This window comes from Galleria mellonella, unplaced genomic scaffold, assembly GCF_026898425.1.
Source record: "Galleria mellonella isolate WM207_F2 unplaced genomic scaffold, CSIRO_AGI_GalMel_v1 utg38, whole genome shotgun sequence".
Taxonomy (NCBI): Eukaryota; Metazoa; Arthropoda; class Insecta; order Lepidoptera; family Pyralidae; genus Galleria; species Galleria mellonella.
In genome coordinates this window covers 7,035,340-7,054,381 of record NW_026442090.1, presented here as the reverse complement: position 1 = coordinate 7,054,381, position 19,042 = coordinate 7,035,340, and the positions used below count along the sequence as shown (strand labels likewise).

Sequence of the window (19,042 nt, the reverse complement as noted above, 5' to 3'; positions counted from 1 at the left end):
TCAGTTATAGTACACTACAGTATTAGTACTTGTGTCGTCTATCTATATTTACCTATGTTTGTGGCTTATAATTTCCATATAATATAATTTCCATTTTGATAACAATATAATTCCATAGACAAATACACATGCACATATTCATCAAATGCTTTCTCATGAATACGCCTACGTATTTACTTATATACCTAATTATGTATATATGGATAATAAATGTCGTGTGTAAATTAATTATTGTGAAATTCTAAATTGTTATCATATCTTTGACAGGAATTCTTATTCTTAGACGAAATCGATACTCCAAAAGCAATAGAAGCTAACAGTGAAGTAAAAAATTTAGAAGTTACTAGCAATGGGACAGAGAAAGATAAAAAGTTAGAGAAGGAGAACCAGAAGGATAGGACTAGTCTTTCTGGCCTAATACTGTCTGGAGTAACGGCGAGTTGGCAAGATGACACGATTGTAAGCACGTTGAGAAACATTACAATGTCAGCAGCACCTGGTGAATTTGTTGGTGTCGCGGGACTTGTGGGATCCGGCAAGGTGAGTTTAATAATAATAGAAGTAACTCTTGTCGTCACAGGGCGTTACCTTCATACGAGTTGTAACTACTTGAATTATAGACATCTACTACTTAGTGAATATATATAATAGAATCCTATTATAGAAGAGTTCTACTAGAAAAAAAATATAGTTTTCCCTAAGAGGCATGTCAATTTAATAGAAACTCTGATTCATTGTTGGATGCAATGTGTTAGTAGAGGAAACAGGGAATGTTTTAAGTTTATTTTTATAGGTATTTTTTTATGGGTGAAAATGGTATGGTAACCCCGCCTGCGCTAACGGGATACGCTGGCGGAGCACCAGTGAAGGGTGATAGATGAGAATGAAAACAGGCCAGTAAGCCCATCATGATGAATTCATCAGGAATTAACCATGATAGTTTCCAGGGGGACCGCGAGGAGGTCGACCTGGTTGGGTATATTGCTAGCAATGGAAATCTCAATCTCCATTACTAACAATCCCTTTTCCCCCTTTTTTATAGGTATTATGTGTATTATATATAACATGCTTACAAAACCTGAATACTCAATAGAAACAAATGAAACGTTCATGAAGTTATAAATGATCATAAAGAAGGATTGTATTAATATACCATCCATCCATCTTAATAGATGACTATCATAAAAAGCGTAAGCTTTTAGATACCTGTTACATATAGATGTCTAGGTTATTACGTAGAGTCTATGCTCAACTAAAAATAGACATAACTAGTACACTTTTCACTTCACTATAGACATAAACCTGTAAGTATCACAGTTTTACCACACTAGTATGTGGTTTTACAATGCCTCATAGCAGGTAGTCGTTAAATAGCTAGATGTACTTACTAGTAAAGTTACGAGTAAACGTTGTCAAAGGTCTAATTACATTAAAAGACTTCGTGGAAAGTTCAAAATAGATAGCTAAGTAATTGATGTTTTAATTCAATTATAACCTTAAGAGGATTAAAAGTTAACGTTTTCACGACATAAATATGTATAGATAAACATTTAATAATAGTATGTTTTGATAGAACTTTACACGTTTTTTTCTCAGAATCTAATATCAGGTTATGACTAACTTTTAACAGAATTCAGTAAGTATCCACAACTATATAACTATATATACTTAGTACCTATCTTGATGTATTTACATAATACAGTGTGGAAACTTCCATGCTTGCTTTTCGATTTATGGTGGAAAAACCAATAAAGGTAGGTTTCCTATTTATGATTGAGGAGCTATTAGGTGTTTTTCCAATAACCATTGAAAATAAAAAAAAATAATTAAAAAGTATACATTTGTATTGATTCAATTTAGTTTTACTATATTTGTAAGACACGACAGGATTGACTTTGCCTGTTTATATTTTCCTGTTATTTTAAAAATACATAATACTGAATGAAAAAAAAAATCATTACATTAGCATCGTTTTAAGAGTTTACTAGTAAAACCAACCAATTTAAAAAATGGATTGAAAAACAACAAAAACTTTTGAGTCTCTCATTCTTACTTGAATAAATTTATTTACGTATTATTATTTATAGTTAGTGGAATATGGAAGGCTCAAAATTTGTCATTGCTTTTTAATTCATGTTTCTTTGAAATAAACATTCAATTTCGCGGATAGAATAATTCCTTAAAATAATGCTAATTATTTCATTATTGCTCTATGTTTCCCCAGTCGTCACTACTACAACTGATCCTGGGCGAGTTAGTACCCTCGAAGGGTACTCTGTCGATCGGCGGTGCGCGAATTTCATATGCAAGCCAGGAACCCTGGCTATTCGTTGCTACTGTGCGCCAGAATATACTTTTTGGTCTACCATACGATTCAGCCAGGTACAAGAAGGTAAGATACTATGGAAAGTTAGGTATGTACCTAAATGAAGTGTAATTGGAAAAATCTTTTTGAAGATTATAGTTTTCTAGAAGGTTTATTTTACTTTGAAATAAAGTATTCTTCAAAATTGAGGATTAGCCATTTAATGTACCTAATTATCTGGTAATTATTATAATTAAAGTATAGATTTCATCAGACAATCAAAGACACAATCAAGAGTTTAGGAAAATTTAGTTTTGTTTTGTATATTTTTGTTAGTTTTTCGATTTTCTGGTACTACTATAATTAATAATTACTGAAGTCACTTGTTTTGCACTTATCATATTAATTATGATAAGTGCAAAACAATTGAAAAATCGACTATTAGCGTATCTGTTTTGACATGTTTGTTATTTTTAATACTTCAGATTTCAAATTAATGATATTTGTTTTATATGCGAGAATAGGTAGTGACTGCGTGCGCGCTCCTACGAGACTTTGAACAACTCCCTTCTGGTGACGGAACGCTGGTAGGTGAGCGCGGTGCCAGCCTCAGTGGTGGTCAGCGGGCTCGCATTGGACTCGCTAGAGCCTGCTACCGGCAGGTATCGTAACATGCTTCAATTGAATTAACATGATAAGTAGTTATTCTGTTCTACTACCCCATGCTACTACTTTTTATAAATGCGGACTTTTGACGATATTTGAATAGATGGATGTTTGTAACACTTTCACGAAAAACTACTGAATGGATTTGAAAGAAAATTGGCACATACATATCCTGTTAATCCTGAGAACATCGTATATTTTATGTACAGGTTCACGCAAACTAAGCCACTAAATAAAGCCAATACATAATTGTAGTTAGTGGCATTTGTCGACTGTTGCCATTTCTTAAAACGTAATAGTTTTTTCGACTTTACATTTGACTCGATTAATAATGCTCACGTTTTGTTTAGCAAATTTGAATCCAGAATAAATTTTCCAGGGGTTGAATCTAGTGCCATTGTTGTTTCCTTATAATTTAATAACGATGTTTTCCACGACATAGAGTATTTTCGTAATCTACAAAAGCAAGCTGTTCAATTCCATGAAATTATCACTGAATTTCGACTGACCCTGTAGATATGAATTCGTTTATGAGAAAATGAGATAACAATTTATTCACGTGCAAGAATCTCAGTATGAAGTGCTTCATGCGTTATCGTTACATAATTGTAATCTAATACTGAATATAATATTACTCAGCATTTTATAAAAAATACATTATGCACAAGCGTTTAGGTTTCCATATATATTTATCTTATCTTAAGAACCACTAGCAATAGCGAATAGATATAAGAGCGTTTCATCCTAGTATTGCTGATAGGCTATATACCTACTTACCTACTTATGATAGCCACTGACAAAGTTTTTTCATACACTTGATAACACAGTTTTATAAATAATATTATAAGCCAGACCCCTCTGAACATGGGATTAGTAAATCTATTTATAAGTTAAATATCAATGCTTAGCGTCTTATTCCTTCACATGCATACAGTAGTGTAAAAAGTATTTACGAGTACAACACATGTTTAACTAACCTTGTAAGAAACTGACAGCCACTTCATGTGACTCTTAGTGTATTAGTTTATCCATAATGTAGAGTATATATAAAACTATAAACAATTTTAATTCAATAGTAAAACAGTTCATGTAAAACTCGACCAATGAGATTGGACTCAAAAACTAGAATGACTTTCTATAAAGAACATTATTTAAAACTTATGTAATTTTTGAACAGTGAATCAAATCAAATCATGAGATCGATTTAATTTAAAAGGTTCATATTTTTTCCAGCTTTCTATTATCCTAATCGGGGTGAGTTGTTGAATTTCACGAAAACTATCACTTGGCTTCGTACTTTTTATAATTAACCCTGTGTACAGGGTATTTTTACAGTTTAAAGTCAGAATAAAATCGAATTCATTGCCATTATTTTTAAGGAGTGTCCTGTTGTATGTTTCCTTGTGAAAATTGTGATCTACTTCTTATAGAATGTACATTATATATATTCCATGTCACTAAATAAATAAAAATGTAGGTAGCGAATAATATTTGCCTAAGTATTATTTATATATTATAAAGATTGCGTACATATTTGTATACTTATATGTAAATAGATATTATATTGTGTAATATTTATCTACAGTTTTGCAAATATTACTTTTTATTATTAATATATTATATATATATATATATATATATATATATATATATATATATATATATATATATATATATATAGGTATATTTAATATTGAGTCTTTTTAACAGGCTTTTAGGGATCGTAATTATTTTTTTCAGCTGACAGGAACTGATAAATAAATTAAAATTTAATTTTAATTCATTCATTTAGAATGAATACAAAATAAATGTACATAACATTAACTTTACAAATCGTATTATATTTACTTAAAAAAATAAAATAAATATCTAAACAGAATAATATAAGAAATCTTATAATTGTACAAATATTACGTAAAATTCTTATATATATATATATATATAAAAACAACGTGCTAAACAAACGTGCAGCACCACGTTTCTATTACCTGTATTTAATAATGCAAAAGCTTGAAGTCGATCCTTAGTAGCCATTTCTCTAAACTTACCTCTTAACCCAATATTTTAATTCCATAATTTTACAAAATTACTGTTTCATTAAGTATCATAAATTAAAATATCATATATTTAAATTGTTAGAAAATTAGTTCATATTGATCTTTACAATAAAGATTTCTCTGTAATATTAAATTGAAATTATAAAGTAATTAATCTGTGATAAAGCACTACCTAACTATTCTTCTCTAGAGTTTAATATATGTTTAAGATAAGGTTTTAGTTTTTGTGGAGAGCCGTTTCGCCACGGTAACAATATTTGTTAACGGGTAAAATGTTATGTGAAAATATTAGTATCGATTTTGAAATGCCATTCTCTAAACCTAACTCTAAAGTTTATCTTTTGATTGGATAGTTTTGCGAAAGTACTATTTTAGGGATAACTAGTTTTTTGCCCGTTATTTCGTACTTGTAGATTTCAGAAGTAGGAAAACTAATATAGATAGAATAAATCACTTCTAAACGGCATATCAAGATAAAACATATACCAGTCTTTAAGTTAGACATTCAGGAACTGTCCTAGCTTAGGTTTGATCAGGTCAGGTCAATGACTTACGCATTGAAAAGCAGGCGTTGTTGACTATCGTAATCCTTCTAATATTATAAATGTGAAGACTATTGGATATTTTGATATTGAGATCTATGTTCTTTAATTTTGAATACGGATTTAAAAAAATATATATATAGACGTACATTATATTCTAACTTAATACACAGAATACTTTATAATATACTGATTTACGTAGGCAAAGTCACGGGGAACAGCTAGTATTAGATATGAATTATAATAATTTGCAGGCAGATATCTACCTTCTGGATGATCCGTTATCGGCAGTTGACACGCACGTGGGCAAACATCTGATATCTGAATGCGTAACGGGTTTTTTAAGGCACTCGACACGCATTCTGGTTACCCACCAACTGCACCACCTCAAAACAGCTGACAAAGTTGTAATACTACATAATGTAAGTTGGAACAACATATTAAATAATTATTTCACTGTTATTGTAATCCTTTACGCTGTAATAATATAATACGAATACTAGCGCACCTTCCGTGCGTATATTTATGAGTATTTATATTTATTTATGTTTCTATATAAATGTATTTGCAAAAAAACACACAGTACAAGCTCTTCTTAGTTTGGAAATAGATGACGTTATGTAATATGTATAACTGCGTTTATTATTATCATACAGTTATAAATACATAAGACTTCATTTGAATTTTTAATTAACCAATTGTGCTAATTGTTTATTTAACAATTGGAGTTTTTAGCTGTAGTCATGTATACTCGTACATCTTCATACATATCTTCATACATACAACATATCTTAATTATTACAAGTATTTGATGTTCTTGTTAAACAATTGCCCCAGATGTTCATTAGCATAGTTTGAAGAATCCAATTACATTGTTTTAAAAGTAGGTTCTGTAACACTTATTTGTGTTTATTGGATATAGCTATTGGTATTTAATAATATCCACTATTACTATCGTTATCAGGGTGAAATAGAAACTCAAGGAAGCTTCGAGGAGGTGTCACGATCACCGTTGTTCGCGGAACTATTACAGGAAGAAGAGCATCCTGAGGATACAACGGCCCAGAAGATACAAAGGCAGCGGACCATGTCTATCAACGTTAGTATATTAGCAGAGATATACGCACTAACAACCGTCTACCACGTTTTAACTATTAATTAATTCTGTGACTAACTTAAAGAACTGGTATCCAATAGGATTTGCTCAGAATTTGAATTACTAATTAAAATTATATCATTTTTTTTTTTATAGTTCAGAGTTGGATTATTGTTATCATGTGGTATTCACAAAAATTATTATTGTTTAAAATAGCTTGGTTATTTATAATTCATTCTAATTATATAGTTTCTATATAAAATGCAATATATAGCGATAACTGATTATATTAATATATTTTTTAGTCTCACATGAGTACGAGCACTATTCACGATCCACAAGTGCAGGAGGAAGATATCGCGCAGGAAGACGAGGAGATGATGGAGAAAGGTAAAATTTTATTTTATTTGAACTAGTTATTACGTTTATCTACTTATCAACTAAAATAAACATAAGTGATTTTATAGTATGAATTATCAAACAATAATGATAAATGAACTGTTTACATTTTTAGATTACATTTTCATCAAAGCAGACACTGAAATTTCTAAAAATAATAATTTAACTCATGCTTAAAGTAAAATATTGTGTAACCTTCTCATAAAAATTCTTTAAATCTTGTGGGCAGAAATTTGAAATAATTTCTATAAACATAGCAATAGAATTTAAATATGTAATTTTTTTTATATTGTAACATCCTTATTGCAGATGAATGTTAGGATATTGTAGGCTCAACAATAGGGTATGATCAGTGCATACCGTGAATATAGAAACGTTAGGGTTATATTCAAACTATAAAAGTAAACTTATTAATTCTGAATTAGTTATTGATATACAATTATGTATCAATTCATGTTAAGTTTGTAGAAAGTAGCTGGATGAATTAACATTCAAGTTCATTCTACACATTTAATTGATTTTGATTAATATTCATGAGATATTTATATAATTCAACCAGTATTATTTATTTTATGTATTTATATTATTTTAATATAGTTAAGTGCGTATTTTTGAATACATACACGTTTCGACGTGGATTGCAGTCTTGCCGTGACCACGACGTGGTACAATCCACATCGAAACTTCGGCAATAAAAAAGCAGGTACTCGTATGTAGGTACTATTTAACTAGTTCCGATTGTATATTTAAAAATATGGCTACCTAAATAATGCGAAAGTTTAAAATTAACTATTTAAGAGCAGTTAGATATAATTGTACATTCGTACTCCTAATAATACATACTGATTTTCTATTTAGGTCGTGTATCAGCGTCTGTGTACACTAAATACTTCCGTGCCGGCGCCAGCTGGTGTCTGTTGTTCCTCACATTAATCGCTATAATACTTGCGCAAGTCGTCACTTCAGCTGGTGATCTTTGGCTTACACACTGGTAAATACATACTAAGATTAAAGAACATTTTTCTCAAGGAATAAACCGAAATTTGATCTTCTCTTACGCGCATCTGTTGTCGTTTTTCAACTTACATTGCTTTAAACTAACATATTAGCGAGTTCTTATTACTAATTATACCTTTCCTCTCCCTTCTAATGGAGAGTAGAGCAGTACTGCTGCGGATGGACATTTATGTAACTCACGCCTGTATTGTACATGCTCTTTATTTGTATAGCGTGTATGTGTATTTTTTTTTTAATCGGGCTTTAGATTTTAATAGCTGTTAATTATTTTATGTGCCTACATATTACAAGTATTATATTTCCATCCATTCTTTAGTAACTAACTCCTTTCATAATAATACGAATCAAAGTGGGGTTCCCTGCCATCTGCTCGGTTTCATGTCTATAGTAGATAACTTTATCTCGTTTTATCATTGCCAAACGTCGATAAGCTTGCCTGCATTAAAATTGGGTTACATTTGTCATAAATTCATGTTTGCAATGTACTTATATTTAGTTTCTTGAATTCATTAACCCTGAAATTTATTTTTATTATCTCTGCCACATTGCCTAACAACTATATGACTTTTACAGGATGAATGATATAGAAATAATGCACTCGCCTAAACCAAGAAACGATGTTCTAAATAATACTACAAATGATACAAATAATATTACCAATTTGACGTTAAGTACCACGGACTCCACACCAGTAGATGCTATCTCTACTGATGTATATACTCAGTTAACAAATGTTACTAATCCCCGTAACGAAAGTGTCTCGAATTTCTCTCAAGACGCTGATAATTACGACTTTTATATTTATATTTGGACCCTCGGAATAATTGGCTGTATAATACTCACTACGGGCAGGTAAGTGACTTGAACTTAATTTGTAAAATAGAGCAGGCCTTTTACACAAGCGGCAAATGAAAAGTATCAATAGATGTTAACGAGAGGATGGTTATCACATTTAAATAGGTGTAACATTAGTCGTTAACCATTTATCCATGTATCGATAAAAGTTCATAAATGACCCACTACAGGATACGGGTTCCTCCCCTTGAATAGAGAGAGTATACTAGTTTACTGCTGTATCAAATTTATTTATATTATTCTAGTTTATTCTTAACACTAGGTATTCTGTTACTGCCTAGTCGACTTTTTATAAAGCTATTTGAGTTTTATAGAGTATTTAGAGTTTTTTTTCTATTGGTACCACTTACCACAAGCAGTGGACGAAAAAATTGGTAGCATTCTTATTTTTTTTTATTAAAATCACAGCATCGGAGTATAAAACGTACCGTGGTACCACATTTTGTTACTGGACGCTAAAAAATCCGGTTACCTATTACTACATAGTAGATAGTAGACCTAATATGAAGTTATTACTTTTATTGTGCTGCTATCATACTTTTTACCTAATACTGACATTAATCACTACTTTTAGTATCTATCAGAAATTATATACATAACACTAGTAGGTAGGTACTATAGATATGATATGGTTTTCCGAGAAAAAAATAATTTATTAATTTCAGGTCAATATTATTCTTGTGGGTGTGTATGCGTAGTTCAATAAAACTACATAATCAAATGTTCGGCAATATTATGGCAGCGACCATGCGCTTCTTCGATACCAATCCTTCAGGTCGCATCCTCAACCGGTTCTCAAAGGATATGGGGATCATGGACGAGATCTTACCTCGGATGTATTTAGACAGTATTCAAGTATGACAATGTTATTTATGTACTTATTTAATTCTAATTTTTAATTAATTATTTTATAATGATAGTGGCAGATCATCAAATCAAATAAACTTTTTTAATTTTAAACTAGTGATAATAATAGGACAAAACACAGTTGATAATATTAGGTACTAATTACATTAGAGAGAAAAAGGAAGAAAGGATGTTTGGCGCAGTTATTTCTTCTTTGACACAAGCTATTCCTCACGCACTAAAAAACTGCGGTCTTTCAGCAAAATTTAGGAACAACAGAAAAATATTATATTATAAAAATATAATATTATTAAATAAATAAATATTCAATTAATCAAGGGTTGACGTCAGGCAGGCGGCCGGTCGTAAAACTAAGCCAAATCTTTTTGTAATATGGATAAAAATATTACGCCGACCCCAAATAATAATTGGGATAGGGTAGGAAGATGATGATGATGATTCAATTACTAAGTATCTGCCAGCGATGTACCTACTTAACAACAAAACATTTAGTTTAAACACTACGGAACTAGGTGTTAACATTATTTATAAACGGCATGTGTAGCCGTACAGGTGAAATGATACATCAAACTTATCACTCACTGCATAGCCGCACAAAGTATCTGGTTCAATCAACAATGCAAACATCATGGTGTGATTCCAAATTATATATTTATTTATACCAATTCATTTCAATGCGTGCTAGTATTGTATTAAAGAAAGTACAGTTAATCTGGCTTTATGAAGAGTCACGTCGATGGTTTGCAAATAGAGATAATTTTACATTCCATTTGAAAATCCTATATTCTTTCCGCAAGATAACAATTTAATCTAAGCATTTAACGTTAGTATTTTTTTTTTCACAGGTATTCATGGTAATGTTAGGTATTATAGTGATGGTGGCTATAGTGAATCCATACATGTTGTTAACGACGTTAGTCTGTGCCATTCTTATGTATATATGGACTTCCATCTATCTCAACACTGCGCAAGCTATTAAAAGGTATTGTTATTTGTAGTTTCCTAAATTTTAGAAGCTTAGATAGTTAATTAGATTAGAAAATCATAAAGGTAAATTCGATTATAATAATCAACAGGGTAGAAGGCGTTTCTCGTAGCCCTGTGTTCTCCCACGTGTCGGCGAGCATGTCCGGTCTGACAACAGTCCGTGCGTGCGGCGCTCAGGAGATGCTGCGGCGACAGTTCGACGACAAGCAGGACGTGCACACAGCCGCCTGGTGAGTGGTTGTAGTTTTTTCACGACACATGTCGGCGAGCATGGCTTGACGATAATACGGGATTAAGGTACTCAGGAGATGCTGTGGCGGCACTTTGACGACAAGCAGGACGTGCACACAGCCGCCTGGTGAGTGGTTGTAGTTTTTTCACGACACATGTCGGCGAGCATGGTTTGACGATAATACGGGATTAAGGTACTCAGGAGATGCTGTGGCGGCACTTTGACGATAAGCAGGACGTGCACACAGCCGCCTGGTGAGTGGTTGTAGTTCTTTCACAACACATGTCGGCGAGCATGGCTTGACGATAATACGGGATTAAGGTACTCAGGAGATGCTGTGGCGGCACTTCGACGACAAGCAGGACGTGCATATAGTCACCTAGCGCAGTTGTAGTTCTCTCATGACATATATCGATATAAAGTCATTTGTTACAAAATAATTATAGATATTTTGAATGTTGCGTATGATATGCGAGTAGGTAGGAATTATATCTGTATACATATATGTGGAAGTGGCATGCTTGACTAAGTGTTAACAATCATTCATTATAATTTTGTTTCCAGGTATTTGACCCTCGTTACAAATACAGCTTTTGCAATCTGGCTGAGTTTAATATCAGCATTCTACGTTATAGTTGCTTCGTATACATTCTTATTTTTGGATAACGGTGAGTTTATATATAGGTAATTTACGTAAGTTTAGACATATAAACATGTTAAATAACAATCAGACCGTATCAGGCAATCTAGATAAGTGGCAAGCAAATTCGTCGATAGAATGGACATCGCTAGCGAGTCCGTGAGATAGAATGAGATAACAACGTTGGATGTCTCATTCTAACTCATGGACTCGCAAGCGATGTCGATTCCATCCACGAATTCGTTTGCCACTTGTCTAGAGGGCTAGGCCTACTTATATGTAAATATCGAATGATTTATTATAGGATCTCTCCTTTAGTGAATTATTTTTCTCTCTATATTATAGTAATATATTCATAACTAAATGATAACCATAAACAAATACGAATTAATATGGAGTAAAAATACAATGTATCACCCCTACCTTTCACTCTCAGGATGTCGTCTAGGTGTCTTTACCTAGATTTTTGCCGCAATATATTTTAAACAGCTTCACGGATTCTAATAAATAAAAATAGGATGTCATTCAAATTGCCTTAATTCTGCATGATGATCAAACTAAGGCTAAAACAAAAAATTTAACAGTCGGTTTATTTGTTCACACCATCCACCTTTGTATATACAGGTTCTACGAAGTCAGGCAATGTGGGCTTAGCTCTCAGTCAAGGCCTGATTCTCGTAAACATGGTGCAGTATGGTATCAAGCAAGCGACGGAAGTAATATCACAAATGACGAGTGTGGAACGCGTGGTGCAATTCACGTCGCTGCCGCAGGAGCGGACCGCCGGGCCCATGCCGCCCGCTGGCTGGCCGCAACGCGCCAGACTCGTCTTCAAGGATCTTTACCTTCGCTACGATAAGGACTCTGATCCAGTACTCAAAAACTTGAACATAGTTATCGAAAGCGGTTGGAAGGTAATATAATTGTGCTAAGCATTCTAAGATACCTTAGATATAGTTCGGTGGTGAAGATTAAAATAAATGATTTAACTTTTAGTTATTTAAATATATTATTATTGCATTAATATCTATTTAATTGAGACAAGAACTGTTGAAATCAGTCAAGTAACAGAACAGTTCAACTTAATATATATCAAGTATTGTATCTACGTTTAGAGTGCGAAGTAAATATTCTGTGGTAGAACCATAAGAATAGAGCGTTACTTCAAGTTTTTAAAAATGACACATAATTGTATTTGTATGGATGTCACGATATTTGTTTCAACATGTATTGAGTGGAAACGGGGGGAGGGGGACTGAAGAAAAAAAAGACTGTCGCCAATTAGTCTACAGATATTTTTTTATAATCACTTACTAGGTAAATACTTTACTTGTAAGTCTATACATAAGGAGGACGATGAATTGTACAGGTAGGCGTAGTGGGTCGCACGGGTGCCGGCAAGTCGTCCTTGATATCGGCTCTGTTCCGTCTCGCGCCCATCGACGGACACGTCTATATCGATAACATCGACACCGGGGACATCGCACTTAAGGTATTATAATTCCTATTTTGTAATTTTATTAAATATAACTTTGTACATTAATATTTTGTTAGTCACGCTATTCTTTATTTACAGGAGCTTAGATCTAAAATTTCAATCATCCCCCAAGAGCCTGTGTTATTTTCGGCTTCTCTCCGCTACAATTTGGACCCATTCGATAAATATACAGACGCTGAGATATGGACGGCATTAGAACAGGTATTTTTTCTAATAGAAGCTAAACATTTTTGTTAAACATTATTTTTTTATGCCAGAAAGAATGGTAAAGATGAAGTCAGGTCAATTAGTCTGTCGTGGCGAAACAAGGAAAAGGGACCGCGGGTGACCGTCCTGACAGGGTATATTGATAGCACTGAGGTGTTAATCTCTATTACTAACTATGATACATGTGACGTGTTTTTTTGACAATGAAATAGTAACCCCGCCTACTATCAACCACTATCGGTATACGCTGGTGGGGCAGCAGTGAGTGATGATAGGTGAGGATGAAAGCAGGTAAGTTGGCCCATCGTGACGAATTCCACTGGAATTAACCACGATAGTTTCCAGGGGGAACCGCGTGGAGATCGACTTGATAGGGTGTATTGCTAGTAACGGGAAAATTAAACTCCATTACTTACAATCCCTTCCCCTCATATATGTAACGTGTTGCATGGACAGGTGGAGCTGAAGAAAAGTGTGACGTCCCTGACGTCAACGGTAGAGTCAGGCGGTGCGAACTTCAGCGCGGGCCAGCGACAGCTGCTGTGCCTGGCGCGCGCCGCGCTCGCGCGCAACAAGCTGCTCGTGCTCGACGAGGCCACCGCCAACGTTGACCCCAAGTAGGTGGACTACAACTTATAAAAACAAATAATTATACTAATTTTAAACTACTTTTGAAATGCCCTTTCACAATAAACTTTCTTGTTCATATTCATGATTCGTATGTTTAATTCTAACTACAATATTTAAGTAATATAGTGATGTGGTGGCACATTGTATTTTTTTTTCTGTCATCATATAAGATTAAATTAAAGAGGTTTTCCCAAGAGACTACAACATGGGGTTCTTTAAAAAAGGGATAAAGAGGTTTCTTCAGGATCGGTAACGCGCACGTAATACCCCTGGTATTGCAGGCGTTCATAGGCTACGGTAACTTACAATCAGATGGGCCGTATGCTTCTTTGACATTTCAATGGAATAAAAAAAAGTGTGGGAACTTATAACAATTCTGTGGGGACATATTTATGACAATTATTACTTTTAATAAATAATGGGGTTATATAATCACATTTTAATTGAATGGCATGGTGGTCATTAATACAATTAATACAACATAATGATGAATAAATGTATTCTAAGAAATGTATAGTATAATAACAGACACGTATTTTAAGAGTATTCTTGTTCTTATGTGTCTGTCTATATTTTTTTTAGCACTGACGCATTAATACAAAAATCCATACGGAAACATTTCGCCGATTGCACTGTGGTAACTGTCGCACATCGGCTCCATACTGTAGCAGATTCTGACAGGGTCGTTGTAAGTATTTAGGCAATGTAATAGTTACAAATATATATCTACTTATAAATTAATTTGATCTTGTTAGTGGTAATTATTCATCAGTAAATATATTATTCGTCTAATACGTGTATATACTTAGTAATGTAAAGTTTTAATTCTGTTCAGTGTAACTGGAAGGAATGGACTGGAAAATTATAGGATAATGGGGCATTTTATTCAGCTCCCTAAAATAGGGTTAAATGCAATGTTTGACTTATCCGTCATACTCATGAATGAATCCTACTTATACAGATTGTTTTGCTCTAGTTTACTAAGACAGTTTTAAATATATATTTGTAAATATAAGTCTAATTTTGTAATGTACAGATACACAAAATCTGAAAATTTTAAATCCACCTTTTGGTAGAAAAGAGCAACTATCAAGTTTTTGATCCATTCTAATTTCCATTATATTTTTTTTTCAATTGAATTGAAGCCCAAATGTAAATACCTCCTACTGTTTAGGTAATGGAGGCCGGTCAGATAGTAGAATGCGGGCACCCACACGAATTGCTGCAAAACCCAGATGGTCACTTCAGCAGCATGGTGAAACAGCTAGGAACCGCCTCGGAACAGAACCTACGCGAATTGGCGAGCACCGCGTACGCTCAACACATCAAATACGTCGATGCTGATGAACAAGTAATCGTCAAAAACAAAAATGCCTAATCATTAATTTTCTATTTATAGTATTCTGATCGCTGACATCTAGATAGAGTGTCTCTAGAGATTTTGTGAAAAGTGATTAATTTTTTTTAATTAATAGTACATTTAAATATAATATAAAATTGTGTTAATATTAATGATGACTTATACAAATCGTCATTTTATTTATTTGTATTCATTATATTATCAATATTATACTTTCAGATTTTTATACAGTATAAAAAAAGGTGTCGGTCAACAAGTCGGCTGATTATGTTTTGGGATGTTTCTTGACACTCGACACTCCACCTAGATGTATATGATCTAAATCAATTTTAATAATTTTATCGAAATTTATGAGATTATTAAAAAAATATGCACAGCTACTTACATAACCAGTGTTAAAATAATATAGATACTTAATTTATCAGTCCAATATGTCACAAATATTAAATTTAAAGTCTATACTATGTACTTAGAACTAACAGTTACATTTTTACTTAATGTTGTACAATCGAGACTAGTACTTATTACTACTGTACCTATACTACAGATATGTATGATGTACTTACATATTTAAAAAACAAAATAAGCAAATGTTTCTATCGACTTTATTATAGGTTACCTTTATAAAATTTACGTATTTACTGCCGTGTTGGTCTTATATAAATGTTTTTTATTTATTTTTTTGCGGAAAAAAAATTAAATTAAGTACTTATATAACTTTATAATATTAATGTGGCCTTTTTAATGTGATAATTAAATATAATAAACCAACAAAAAAAAAAGATTTACGTTGACCTATACAGGTCATTTTATATTTTATATAAGTACTTACTTGCTTTATATACCAGACTATGAAGTAACACTATTACTTAAATGTGCCTATTGTGGTAACTGGAAACAACAAAGTGACTTAGTTATATAATTTAATAGACTAAAATGAAGCCAAAGTACTTTTTCTAGTGCCTAAATATTTTTGTAGTTTATGGTCTGCCCAGACGACAATTAATCTTTGGCGTACATTTTTATTCATCACAATAGAATACAGAAAAATATGCTATATACTGTGCACGGTCGTTTTAATAAAGGTTTTTTCTACGAACTAAATGCCTACTTTACGAAGATCGAATTACGAGAAAAGCGTCAGAAAATATCGATAGAATGTTTGCAGGGTAAAGGTGTTATAACTATCTAATTAATATAAAAATTCCTCCTGCAAACCATCGTGGCTAATTCATGTTCTATTCGTCACTGGGTTAACTGACCTGCTTTTACTATACCTTTCATCTCACTGGTTTCCTGTCAGCGTATGTCAATAACGCAGGCGGAGTTACCATTCCATCTTCACTTACAATTTTGGCAGAATAGATATAGTTAGCGGTGCAGGTTGCGGTATGGGTAAGGTGTAAGGATCTATTTTAAATGGGTTTATTCATACTGAAAATGCAGTGGTAATTATTGGTTTATATTAACGACGTATCAGTGAGGCGTGATAGCTAACAGATCTCTAATAGTAAAGTTATAGACAGTGGTAACAGGTTCAATTTGTTTCTTTAACCATTGCAAACCAAAATGAATTTTAATTGCCATAAACTGTCCATGTCACAAATTATTAACAATTAATACTGTACTTATTTTTCTTAGAATTATATTATTATTATCATAAAAAATAATACATTGATTCCTGAAATACTTATGAAATTACTATATCTACCTTATAGAGCATCGGATTTTTATAGAACTATAAGTAAACAGTTTTGCCTAATGCATTATTGTGTTTCGGTTTAAAGGAAAGAAAGAAGAGTAAACTACTCAATATACGTTGTTATTATGATATCTATGGTTTCATTTTATCGATGGACAATGGTTACCAAATATTGATTATATTAAAAGTTCAAGACCTGCGCAGATGATGGACATTTTATATAATTTGCACAACACGTGTTTAGTTTGTTTGCAGCATGCTTCTTCAGAGTTTTGTTTAAAATAGGACTAAAATTTACCCTGTAGACGATCTGTCGTCATACTTGAAAACATAGAAACACAAGGCAAACATGAATATAAATTTTGTCCATAGACAAAATGTCTCTCGTCTGCGCAGGTTATCAAGCTAAGGTATTTTAGAATCCCAGTACTTTGTATAAAATAAACTAAGTAACTCAATTTACCACAATTTATCTTAAGTGTTAAATAGTTGAATGTAAACTTCTGTGTTGTTGAATGGTTATATACAAATTATGTTTATTAATTAAAAATAAATTAAAATGAAATGTACATAGGATTAATATTAAAATTAATCCTATGTACATGTTGTGTCAAGTTGCACTAATTTAAACTCGTTATTTGTTAGGTTATAAGAATTAAGTGCCTAGATAAAATTGATTCATCGTATTTACCTATTGTACTTATTAATTTACAGATATAATAATTTTAGTTAAATAATTTAAATATCTATTATTATTTATGTTACTAATGTTACTGTTATTTCTGTACTGTTATAATTTACTTAAAAATTGAAAAACAGTGATCGAAATAGCTATATAACAAAAATAGTTAATGTAAAATATTGATGAACCAACTAAATTACTCTGGATATAATATGGAGCTATATATGTAAATCTTTAGTAATAATCCTAAAATATTCATTGTTCCTGATATTGCATTAGGTAAATTTGCAGGCATTCGAAATTACTCTCAAACATATTTTTTGGAATATTTTTATAGAATATAAAATGTATTTGTCTATTGTATGTAATAAAACCTAATTATGTAAAAAAGGGATTGGATAATCTTCTAGTTTTGTAAAGAAAGTTTATGCAGCGGTTCTACCGCATTATGCAAATACATAGATATATGTGTGATAGATAAAATTATTTAGCATTTATTTGTTTCCTCGAATTTATCAATGTAGGTAACATTGAACAACCAAAAATAGCAAGAAATTTACTCTTTTTTTATTTAAAAAAATGTTTAAACTCCAATTTATTGAAATAGGTTTTTAGACTTGATATCATACAAAGCAAATGCAGGAGTTTTTTTATTCATATTAGTTTTTAATATTCTTATTTATTAAAATGAAGAAATTATGAATATACGTATATTATAATATTATAATATGGTAAGTAACTTTATTTAATAAAAGATAAAAATAGATGCTTATCATTTTCTAGAATAAATTTTGATACTCATTAATGTGAAATAAATATAGACATGTGATTCTAAAAAAAATTCTGAACATAGTGGGTGTGAATTATATAATAAACCTCGCTACAAGTTTTAAATTTATAGTTATAATACCTACAAAATAACTGTTCAGCATTTTCTTATATGCATTCCATGTTTAGAATGGTCTAAGACCGTAATAATTGTTGCCTTACCTGATAGAATTGTTGAATGTATTCATTATTCGTGTTTTCTATATATTAAATATATGTATTTTTTATTATCGTTCTTTTATTTCATTATATTTCATATTCAACCACTTTGAAAGTCAATAATTTTTTTAAATCTTTTTACAGCTGGTTTGTAAAATTGATAGGTACTTAGCAGTTTTGGCGTCTTACATATAGACACTATAGATTAGTTTTATACAAAAAAGCATACGGCCCGTTCGATGGCTGCGTCTTTGTTCAGTTCGAGAAGACTGGTTTCCCGAATAATTTAACCTTTACAAGAGTACTAATTAAT

The 19,042-nt window shown here is 32.0% G+C and overlaps 1 protein-coding gene across 1 annotated transcript in view; it reads left to right on the top strand.

Moving 5' to 3' along the window:
• Nucleotides 1–18,800, top strand: part of LOC113522997 (ATP-binding cassette subfamily C member 4-like) — a 34,281-nt gene extending 15,481 nt beyond the window's left edge. Inside the window, exons 7-24 of the mRNA XM_052897862.1 lie at nucleotides 268–540; nucleotides 2,225–2,392; nucleotides 2,830–2,967; nucleotides 5,825–5,992; nucleotides 6,535–6,669; nucleotides 6,972–7,056; nucleotides 7,924–8,056; nucleotides 8,656–8,934; nucleotides 9,603–9,792; nucleotides 10,650–10,786; nucleotides 10,881–11,021; nucleotides 11,588–11,691; nucleotides 12,288–12,577; nucleotides 13,033–13,155; nucleotides 13,240–13,362; nucleotides 13,825–13,985; nucleotides 14,581–14,686; nucleotides 15,173–18,800. Of these exons, the coding sequence (XP_052753822.1) occupies nucleotides 268–540; nucleotides 2,225–2,392; nucleotides 2,830–2,967; nucleotides 5,825–5,992; nucleotides 6,535–6,669; nucleotides 6,972–7,056; nucleotides 7,924–8,056; nucleotides 8,656–8,934; nucleotides 9,603–9,792; nucleotides 10,650–10,786; nucleotides 10,881–11,021; nucleotides 11,588–11,691; nucleotides 12,288–12,577; nucleotides 13,033–13,155; nucleotides 13,240–13,362; nucleotides 13,825–13,985; nucleotides 14,581–14,686; nucleotides 15,173–15,376 (2,958 nt within the window). The 3' untranslated portion in view covers nucleotides 15,377–18,800. The remainder of the gene's footprint in view (nucleotides 1–267; nucleotides 541–2,224; nucleotides 2,393–2,829; nucleotides 2,968–5,824; nucleotides 5,993–6,534; nucleotides 6,670–6,971; nucleotides 7,057–7,923; nucleotides 8,057–8,655; nucleotides 8,935–9,602; nucleotides 9,793–10,649; nucleotides 10,787–10,880; nucleotides 11,022–11,587; nucleotides 11,692–12,287; nucleotides 12,578–13,032; nucleotides 13,156–13,239; nucleotides 13,363–13,824; nucleotides 13,986–14,580; nucleotides 14,687–15,172) is intronic.
• Nucleotides 18,801–19,042: the final 242 nt, after the last annotated feature.